The sequence below is a fragment of the Episyrphus balteatus genome, chromosome 4 (genome assembly GCF_945859705.1).
Source record: "Episyrphus balteatus chromosome 4, idEpiBalt1.1, whole genome shotgun sequence".
NCBI classification, from domain to species: domain Eukaryota; kingdom Metazoa; phylum Arthropoda; class Insecta; order Diptera; family Syrphidae; genus Episyrphus; species Episyrphus balteatus.
The window spans coordinates 422376-433761 of NC_079137.1; the positions used below are offsets into that span (position 1 = coordinate 422376).

At 32.3% G+C, this 11386-nt stretch overlaps 1 protein-coding gene and 1 long non-coding RNA gene across 3 annotated transcripts in view; both read left to right on the plus strand.

The window, feature by feature from the left end:
• The window catches only part of LOC129918063 (ABC transporter G family member 20), a 65041-nt gene extending 57409 nt beyond the window's left edge, over positions 1-7632 (plus strand). For both annotated transcript variants that reach the window (XM_055998398.1, XM_055998397.1), the window contains 4 exons: positions 3049-3473; positions 3589-3808; positions 6190-6367; positions 6457-7632. In XM_055998398.1, the coding sequence (XP_055854373.1) occupies positions 3049-3473; positions 3589-3808; positions 6190-6367; positions 6457-7211 (1578 nt within the window). In that variant the 3' untranslated portion in view covers positions 7212-7632. The remainder of the gene's footprint in view (positions 1-3048; positions 3474-3588; positions 3809-6189; positions 6368-6456) is intronic.
• Positions 7633-9797: 2165 nt separating this feature from the next.
• LOC129918076 (uncharacterized) lies at positions 9798-10947 on the plus strand. Its single transcript, XR_008772919.1, has 3 exons — positions 9798-9897; positions 9959-10470; positions 10546-10947. It is a non-coding gene; the product is annotated as an uncharacterized LOC129918076 (long non-coding RNA).
• Positions 10948-11386: the final 439 nt, after the last annotated feature.

The window sequence follows — 11386 nt, forward strand, 5'->3', positions numbered from 1 at the left end:
CGGGGGTCATCTTATTTTTGGATTCTTATACATATATAGCAAATAATACAGTTTGCTCTTAAGTGTTACAATATGCAATTGAAAAAGAACTAAAAAATAACATTCAGATGGACTTAGCATTGCAGTTCATAAATGCATTCCACCACGAAGCACTTTTTTTTTGGCAAGATATCTCTGGTGTCGGAATTTAATTTTTTTTTTTTTCTTTTCAAAGTTCTTTCGTTATACTGGTACAATTACTTTTTTTTTTGTGTGGCCAATAAATGGTCGAAATAAGCTTTTTTCCATTATTTTTGAGCTTTGTTTGTAAAAATTTGTGGTACCCCGTGCCGCGATGCAAGAGCGATGGCCTATAGCGCCAGAGGTCCTAGTTCGAATCTAAGCCTCCACCTTCTAAAACAAAAACCAAGGATGGTTGAGAGTGTTTAGTCACAAGGCCTTGTTCCTTCATAGGGTGTGGAAATGACATTTGCCACAATATTTACTAATTTTATTTATTTTGCGTAAAAAAAATGATCGTAAAAGAAATTGTCTACAATTTTACAATTTTGTAAGCATAGGTACATATATTTTTATACATATACGAAGGAAATCTGCATTAGGCCGAAATCGTGAAACGGATACATTTTCAATATTTGTTTTTTTCTCAACAAAATGTTTAGATTTCACTTAAAATGAGTTCACTTAATGTGAATGGATAAAAATGTACAGATGTAGTTACACAAAACAATACATCATAAAACAGCTTCATCCTTTACTATAAGAACATTTATAAAATCCAAATATTGTATTCAATGCTTATTTGGGGTTTTCCACTTTATATCGATTCAAACTAAAAAACTCAATGAGTTTTCAACAAAAAAAATGTTCAGATAACTTTTCGAAGTTTAACATTTCTATGATAAAGGACCACTGCTCTATTACAATAGCACTATAGCTCCTTGTCTGCACTTCAACGTTTTGTTTTGCATATTCGGAAAAGTTACGATAAATGTTGAGAATCATCGATTTTATTATTCCCAATGTTGTAAACATGCATTCATATTTTCAACTATGATGAATCTATCAATAGATTAGAATGGCATTGGATTACAAGTACGAGTACCAAATGTTTCAATATTTCAATATTCAATATTTTGGTATATTTAGAGTTTGAAGTTGTAAATGTATTCAAATATTTATGTGAGGTAACTTTTTGTGGTGCACATGTTTTGTAATTTTGATGATTTCTTTGGGGAAAAACCGATTAAAAAAAATTGTTTTTTATTCTTCTAGACAACAATTTAATTTATTCGCAAAATATCTTTCAAACAGATGTAACAATAAAAAGAGTGAAGTCTTAATCCCAATGTAGTATTATATTCATTTTGACATTCCAGCCATAAATAATAACAACCATCAAAATAGGTAAACCGTCAAAAACCAAACAATTAATAATGTGGGTATTTATTTTAATATTTTATAAAAATACACAAAAAAAATATGCTAGAATTCAACGTTTTATATAAAAATATATATAAATAATAGGCAGAAGGAAAAACACAAAAATGAAGGTTCATTATTCAACATTAAAAAGTTTGTTTACCTAGGTAACCAAAGAGAAGAAAAAGGAATACATCCCCAAGGGAGCAAACATTTTGTGTGTAAAGAGATAGATATAGGCTATGAAAATAAATTGAAAGATATCCTTAAGAATTCACTGGTAAATTAGGTTCCATCCTTTACCTTTAAGAATTCATCACAAAATAGATGATAATTGTTTCCTTTAAGGCTTTCAGTTTAACGATATCATTATTTTTTCATAGAAAAAAAAAGTTACAGGTTGTTGCGGCTGTGTGCAAGACAATTGCTTTTAGTTTTAGAAAATCGATTTTGAAATAGAGTTGGTCGAAATTTAAATTGATGGGTTTTAAGATTAAAAAAAAAATTGTTAAAAAATTTGGATTTCTTTCGATTAAAGTTTGAAAATCTTCCCTAAAAATTAAAAAAAATGAGCTGAGCAAGTCAAACAGTCAAAGAAAATTTTAATTTTTTTTTTCAAAAGCACTAACAAAAACCTTAAAAGACAAAACTCTGGCGTATACGTACTTTTTTCAGATAAAATCGATTTATTTAATGTAATGGCCAATTTAAATAGCAATTGTTCTTTTCTTGCAAAAGCAATGACAAAGGAGTTAGTTATTTAGTTAAGTTCACTGTGGCGTATACGTACTTTTTTTATTATTTTTTTTTTTTTTTGTTGAAAATTAACATTAATTTCAATTGCAAAAAAAACATAACTCAATTAATGTTACAACCTTGAAAGAAAGTCAAATTAAAACAAAATACATTCATAGAAAGTTGTTGGTAAGGATATTGTCTTTTTTCGTAGTAAAAAATTATTTCCAAAAATCACATCCCTTGAGGTTTATAAAGTTCAAAGTACTGGCCAAAGTAGGTCGCATGAGACATATTAAAATGTTTACACAAACAAGCTCCAAACAACCATTAATATTTCACAAAAACCCATCATCAGCCAAAAAAAAAAAAAAAACTCTCCGTCTTTAGAGAGCCTTTGTAAATTTATAAACTTCACCCCCTATGCCTATACTAATGCTGATGCGGCCTTAAATGGGCCATCACAAACATTTTTGCCATTTTGTTTGGCTATGAGCCCAATCACTCATTCTTATCTCTTTTTCCAGGCGATAGCTATGTCAGACACTTGTTCTTCTGTTCGCACTTAATTAAGTCAATTATAAGTCAAAAAGTTGTTGAATCAATTAACTAAACTGCCACGTGTTCGTGGTTCGTTGGGTTGCCTACCATTTTGCCGACATATAAGTGAGACTTCCTTCCGAGAGTGTTGACTCTTGTGTTTTCTCATTTTGATGTGGAAACTTTTGTCGTCCTCCTCTTAACTCAACGCTCTCACAGCTTCCTCCTTCATTCGATTTTTGTTTACCCAAAGTAACTTCTCATTTCACAGGATATTCCATTATATTTCCGATTTTGTGATGTTTTTTTTTTTTTTTTCCTGATTTTATTTTTTTCTTGTTTCTTTTTAAGATTGGCTTACTTCGTGGTGGAAAAATGCTCGCTGAGGAATCTCCAGTATTTCTACGAGAAAAATACAATGCTGATTCGTTGGAAGCTGTCTTTCTGAAATTATCCGTTTTGCAGAATGCGGGCAAACGAAGGAGGTCTTCTATAGCACAAGAGATTATCGAACAAGTTGATGTGCCAGCGATATCTAATCCGGCGCTAGATTTGTCAGATGAAGCAAATCCAGAGATTTCTGGGGAGTTTGGCGATAACATTTCAATGTCGTCGCACGGCAGAGATCCGATTACAGCATCAGCAGCACCAGCTCCGCCATTGCCGCCAGAAGATGAAACCCCAACATCGTGGACATACAATTTCAATGTGATGAGCATAAATCATTTACACGCTTTGATTTGGAAGAACTTCTTATGGATGATGAGAAATGTTGGGTAAGTTGTTTTTTTTTTTTTTTTTTTTCTGTTTTCGTCTGTCTGGATGGATGGAGAAATTATTGTATTTTGATATCTTTATTTTTTGGGATAACTTTTTTGTGTTTTGTTGCAGAGTTATGCTTTTTATTGTTGGATTACCCGTTGTACAAATTGTATTGTATTGTTATGCTATCGGTCACGATCCAACAGGACTCAAGATTGCTGTTTCAAATCATGAAATGGATGAGAATATGATTACGTACCAGTATTGTCCTGTGCGTCCGGGATGTAATCAAACTATGCTGAGTTGCAGATACTTGGACATGTTGCGGGTAAACAAGAGTGTTGTTGTGGTGAGTATTTTGTTATGAGAACTACTTTAGATAAAAATACAACAGTATGAAAGCTGCATAATTAATCTTTTTCCAAGTCAAAGAGTGTTGGCTGTATGTTGACAATGGAGTAGAATAAACCCAAAACAGCGTAACTATGATTTTTCAAGGCTTAACAATTCTTTAATAAATTCAAATGCATCCTTAATCTTTTTTTATAATTTGTTAAAATACCATATTTTTGTTTCGAGACCCGATATTTTTTTGACTTTTACTAAAAATATTTAAAACTTCATACAATTTTATACTTCGATTTTCTCAGCTCACAATCACTTACCTATTCCAAAAATAAGCAGCCATAACATTCTTCTAAAAAATAATCAGGCTGGTATCTCTATAAAACATATTTTTCCTTGTGGAACAGCTAAAAAAAATAAATCTTAAAAATTCAAGCAAGAACGCACGCCTTAACCATGAATGTTATTAACTAACCCTTTCACCCAGTTATATAATAACATTTTCAGTAAGAAAATTAAGATTTTATGGACTTATGAACGTCCTCGAAAATAGTTTCGTTTTATTGCCCAAAAAACAAAGCAGTAATAAAGTCATGCAAATTTAAGAAATATAACTCCATCTATCTGTAACTAATGTTCAAAGCACCCTACTCTCTTGAACTTATTTCCGGAAATTTATTTGTCGTGTCCTTCCAACCGACAAGGACCATTCTTTACCTCAACACAACAATCATCACCAATCCTATAACTATAAAACGCACACCCAGGTAAATGTTGGGTGTAGGTTTATATACGTAAAACGTAACGTAACTATACTATATACTGGGTGGTGGCTTATGGAAGGTAAGTTCTCGTTTTATACACTCTCCATCAAAATTGCCCCAAAGGCCAAATCCTGAAAGTCAAAGTCTTTTAATTTACGGGATGCTAATAAAAATCCTGTGCCGACATCAAGCTAATAGCTATTAAGGATACTGCTACCGCAACAAAAACCTATTTCGCAAATGTTTCACAAGTACCTACTCTCACTCCTACAAAATGAAATAAACATCCGAAAGGAGTTCCGAGTTCCGCATCCGGCAGCACCAGCAGCGGCCCGGGTGCTCACTCGATCTCTCTCTCTCTCTTTCTCTCAACACAGAAACACTTTAAATAATATTAATGTCCTGACAAATAAATTACCTTTATATTCTTCGTTCTCTTGAAAATTTTTATGGCAAACTTTTGTAGGCAGAAAGAAATTAGTGCACAAATCAAATGAATTAAAAAAAAGAGGCAAAAAGCAGCAGCAATGGCAACTGGGAATGGGATTGTAGTCTTTGTCGGTCTTCGTCGTCGTCGCATTTAAAATTACTAATGATGCAAAGTTCCTCCCTTTGCGGTTCGCTTCAGTATACAGTTCGGTTAGGTTTCCATAATATTATCAGTTGCAGCCCTTTAATTTGCTCGAGCGGAAAGCATCTGTTTTTTTCTTTGATTAATTGCAAGTAAGTTCCATTGCCGGAAAGAGTATTTAATAAAAAGTTTTTCTTTTTTTAAATAAAAAACAACAAAAAAAAAGTCAAAAGGGAGCAACATAATGGCCAACAAATTTATTCGAAAGATCGTTTTATCGACATGGAAGAGTGTCCGTTCGACCAAAAGTTTTTGCCTTTCGACGGAAATCCTTAAGGAGGAGTTGCTTTTATATTTCTTTATTTTTCCTTTTTTTTAATATTTTTTTTTTGTTGGGTTAAGCTCACAGAAGATAAAAACTTCCCTTCGATGGGAAAACTTCATGTTCCTGTAGTGCGTGACTCAGATTAATCCAAGCTTGATGTTAAAGACGACAAAGTTGAAACGAGAGTGATAAACTTGACAACCAACAAAAGGCATGCATCATTATTATACTCAGGCAGTTAGACATTTTTTGGGTAGGTAGGTTTAGTCGTCCTTGGAATAAAAAATGAAGAAAAAAAAAGTTCAATATATAAGTCGTCAAATGATTTTGAGGGTATTTGTCGTTAAAAATAAATGCACCTAACTTTTTAGTTGATGCTCCTGAATAGAATCATTTTTTTTTTTTTCTTTTAGCTTTTTCGTTTTTCCAAGAAAAGTTTTGACGTTTGATAGAAATTTGTTGTTCTGTGCCATCAATAAATAAAGGAACCCCATCATGGTAAAGAGTAATTTAAATTTTTGCAAAACTTTTAACTCTTTTGTTAAGGCAACTTCACGGGTATTAGCTTTTGAAGGCTAATTAGTTCGACAGCATATGAAGGTTGATCAAATAACCATACTCCATTGAGTTTTCAAATCACTTTGAAAATTGCTTTCCATTATAAGAACGCATGTTTATAAAAGCTTTTGTGATTTTTTATCTCTATCAATATCAACCCTTTTCAGAAATTCCTGAAATCCGACGAAGATGCATTCAGAGAAGTCAGCTTAGGCAAAGCATGGGGAGCATTAGTATTCCCAAGCAATTACTCAGATTCACTAGTGGAACGGACAGAAAGTGGTAGGTTTTCAGACGATGCCACCCTGGAAACGGCTGAAGTCAGTGTTCGCCTTGACATGTCAAGTAAGTCAAACGATTCCCATTCCATTGTTTTCATCCCTTCCCATCAGATAGATAATCTCATTTAACTTTTCTCTGTCTCTCATCCACAGATCAACAAATCAGCACATTATTGTACCGCGACCTACAGTACACGTTCTTTGACTTCGTAGCGGCCATCCTCGATGACTGTGATGTTAATTCAAAGCTCGGACGTGTGCCTCTGGATTGGCAGGAACCCATCTACGGCGATCGTAATCCCAATTTCACTGACTTTGCTGCACCCGGAGTCATCCTAACAATTATCTTCTTCCTGTCGGTTGCCATCACATCCGGTGCCATGTTAATCGAGCGCAATGAAGGAATGCTGGAACGTTGCCTGGTAGCCGGCATAACTGGTGCGGAAATTCTCTTCTCCCAAGTGCTTACCCAATTTACCGTTATGTTAAGCCAGACGATTTTCGTGCTGCTCTTCAGCTTTTACTTCTTCGAGGTGACGCTGCGTGGGGATATCTGGCTGGTGCTGTTTCTTTGTGTCCTCAACGGACTGTGCGGAATGTCGTTCGGATTTGTGATAGCATGCGCTGTTGACACAGAGCGTACTGCCACGTATGTGGCAATGGGTAGCTTCCTACCAATTGTTATGCTGTGCGGTATTATTTGGCCAATTGAGGGCATGTATCCGTTGTTGAAAATTGTCGCATTCTTTTTGCCATTAACTAAGCCAACAGAATCCCTACGCTCGATACTGCAACGCGGCTGGGGCATTAATAATCCAGTCGTTTATAATGGTTTCATTATGATATCAACTTGGGTTTTGGTATTTTTGATATTAACTATTTTATTGTTGAAATTTAAGAAGGGTTAAAAAAAAACACACACACACGCATAACGCAAACAAACAAAAGGACCTTATATTGATTAAAAATATACGAAGAGGATAATATTAATAAAAATTCAAGAGTGTGTGATTGCCAAAAGTAACATTCATATGTTTATGAAAATATGATTTATAGGAAATAGAAGTTTTAAAATTTAGGTTAGGGTCTCTATTGATGGATTCTTGTTTTTTAAATTATAATTTTATTTGTAATATTAAGGATAAATTGATATAAAAGAGAATACTTTTATGTACTTGATGATGAAGAATTTTTGTTTATTTGTTAAGAAGTATGTTAAGTGGATGACTTGATTGTTTTATTGTTTAAGAAATAAATAAAGAATATTTTTATTTCATTTTAAATGATAGAAATTGTATCCAAAGTCAAATAAAAACAAAATTTTAAATATTCAATGTATTTTTGTGTAATTCTGTGGAATTTTTGTACTCGTGTGTATCAGAAACCAATTCTGTGAGTTAAAAATCTATTTTGGAAAAACAGGTTATTTGCATGGTGGTTAATACCTCTGACACACTCTGGTATTAGATTTTGTCATCTGTTTTATTTCAGAGAATATCATGTTTATTTAAAGGTTTCTATCGTCATACGAATATGTATATGCAATTTCCACGAAATAAAGTTTGTTAAACTAATACTAGTAGAACTTATACATACCTGCTGGTATGTTGCATTTCAAAATCAAAAGAAGCCAAAATGAAATTGTGAAATGAGAAGGATTCCACGAAAACCGAAACAGGATTTCTGTGTTATGTTTCTAACTAAATGTTAGGAAAAAATGTTTCCCTTGGAAAAACAGGTAAAAAAGTATGATTTATGTTATGTTTCTTAGTAAAAAAAAAAACTACAATATAGGGACTAAGTTTGACCATTCAGCGAGCACAGTCGTATAAAAAAAAATGCAAGATTAAGCGACAAAAATTCAGCCAGCATGCGAATGAACCATCCCAGCAACAATACGTCTACGAAAACGCAAAAATCCTAAAAATCACGACTTAGAGGAAAGCTGAATAAATTAAATCAATCTTGATCAGCTTCAAATATTTTTGAAAAGATAATTCCCTTCTTGCATATAATATGCTACAAAATTTTGATTTACAAAGGTAGAAGAAAATGTTGGCAAACACGGTCGAATAAATAATAGCATACTTGAAAGAGCTAGAAAAGCTGCTCCCCATTTCTCTAATGGTACATCGTTTAGAGCATACTTTTGGGTGAAGCAAAACATTTACACTGTGTAGTGTGTGTTAGCTTCTGCGACATTTCTTTAAATGAAAAACAGGACCACAAGTAAATGAAAATTGATTCAATACATCAAAAACTGTAGTGGAAAATATAAATTCTAAGGTGTTCTAAATACCCCCTCGTATTTTGAAATACAAAAACTAAATTTCTTCTCCTTTTCTGTTTAAAGCAGCACAACTATTTGAATAGTTATTTTATTCTATAAATCATACGTTTCGTTTTATTTTTTTGCAACCCGACTTTCTGCTCAAACCAAATTCAATAAAAGCCTTCTCTTTCATAATTTGCCTGCACACAGTTTAGTTTCCAAATATGCATAGGGTAGCAGATTTGACTGGCAGCTTGGCAGCCCAATTTAATATTTTCGAATGAACTCGCACAGAGCTCGAGCTCCTCGCCTCGCCTCGCAGAGATGCCAAACACAATTGAATATGTTAAGTGACATGATTCAGTTGAAATTTTTTATACCAAATGTAAGGATAAGTCATTCATTTATATTTCTGTTAGACAGATATACATTATTATGAAAAGCAAAAGTTGATTTATTTGTAAAATTTCACTCAAAACTCTTTTTTATTGTATTTATATACTTTTTTGAATGCCCTACAGGGTTAAGTTGTTTTTTGTTTAAAGTAAATTGAGTACTTACTTTTAATCATCATCAAATTCCCTGATGTGTACTTATCAAATAACAAAATGAACGTTTTATTAAAGTTGACTTTCTCTTTGAATTTCAATGACCAAAATATACAAAATATTTATGTTCTAGATACTTTACAGAAAACTTTGACTATTATGAGTCCAGTAACCCATGATTGTGGTATGTTTGGTTTACCTTTTCTCTCTCTCTCTCTATCTATCTCTCTCTTTGTCGCTCTAGCTATCATCATCCTCAGGGTGGTGGTGGCATCAAAACTTTCTATTTAAAACAAGAAAAGTTTAGGTTTTGTTCGGTGGTTTTTGGCCAGATACATACCTGCCAGTTGCCAGTTGCACAAAAACTGAAGGAGGAACCTGCTTTCAAGACCATAGGTACAACATGAAAATGGCTACACATTAAATATATACATTATATGTATTTATCTCTAAACTAGAACTATATAACTTTTCTCAAACAATAATTGTAAATGCATAATAAATTAGGCAACTATGGTGAGTTTTTGGTTAAAATCGCTTTCATTCCATTAATTATGGATGAAACAACTTAATTTAAATAATGGATGTTAATGTTCCTTGAAAAATTAACTAGTTGATTTTAAGCTCTTATTTTTTTTTTACTTTTGCTAAGGTAAATAAAGTATAAATGGTGTAATAATCCTTTGTTTTATTTGATTTTTATTCCTCGAATTAAAATGTTTAAAATACCAAAATGCTTGGAGGAGTTGGTTTTTGTGTTAATTTTTAATACGAGTAAGTTACCTACGCATATCCAATATTGATGCAATAATTCGAAGTTGATTTTTCCTTCTAGAAATATTTACAAACTTACTCGCAATAGACAATACTCATCTTAGAAGGTGCCGTAAAAACCAAAAGATCCAAAGGAAGGATCTTCAAGAAGGGACGAAGAGGTTCGAATGTGCTCAAGCAAACAAGCCAAACATTAAAGCCTATATTGTTCGTGTCTCCAATCGAATTCGAAGAAGTAAATTTAAAGAACATTGTAAAGAACCTGCAAAAAAATGTTCACCAAATCATTTACAAAGTATTGTCAGAGAAAAGGATGTCAAATTCAAAAAAAAAAGACTGATAGTCTTTTAAAAATCGGCTGCTGATACCATCAAGAGACTTTTTGTTGTGAACTCCCGAGATAAAAAATTGTGAAATTGTTAATAGAATTAGTCTGAATCGTGCCATCCTTAGATCAGTCTTAACCCATCATAAAAGACAGACTTGGTCAGTATGGGTATATTGCGAGGTACTAATTTGAGGTCAAAAAATGTGTTTGCATGGGAACAAAAAAAAAGAAACAAACGTGGAATAGTAAGTTTCTTTGTTACAACATTTCTCAAAAACTTGTTTACAAATTTCATTTTAACTTTGGTTCAACAATTTTAGATATCATCAAATATTACAAATATTCCATACCAAAAATATACAAAATCACTTAATCCCTTTATAACAAAAAAACAAAAATCATTTTTCTTCGATAAATGTTTGCGATAAAAACAAATCATATCTGGAAATATTTTAAAATTCCATTTCATTCAAAATGTCAATCAACAAAATTTGAACGAAATTGGTTCAGTTTTAAAGGTGTTCGCATAAACGGAAAGAACAAACAAATAAGGCTCATTGTTCGAGGTTAAATTGGTTGAAATCAATTTCAAATGCATTGCTCTAGATTTACATAAAAACAAAAATCAATATGACCAGATAACACACTAACGAACATGTAAAATATTTATATTTCATAGAATAACTGTCGATTCATATTTTTATGATTTAAAAAAAAAAGGTCAAAGGAAAAAGTAATTAAAACAGTTTTCTGGGAAAAATTCACCACAAAATTTAGATCAGTTAATTTTTTTTTTACAATCAATAAATTTTGATTTTAACTTCTGGCTGGTGTATTTAATTTTATTCAAAAAAACACTTTAAAAAAGACCCACAGTAAATGTGTTTTCAAAAATATAATTCAATTGGCTTTTCATTCTTTGGTGTTTCACTTTGTGTACAAGATAAAAAAAAAATGAAAAAAAAAAAAACAGCGATACTTGCTTAGTATGAGCACGTACGTCAAAGAATTTTCCAAAGAATTGTTGAGAAAATCACAACGAAGGGGCATATCCGTTTAAAGTGTTCGGTAATTTCCATTTACTACAGTTTTATGAATACTTTGTGTTATAAGGCAAAGTGCGTCTTTTTTTTTTTTTCTTTACTTACTACTGCACACAGG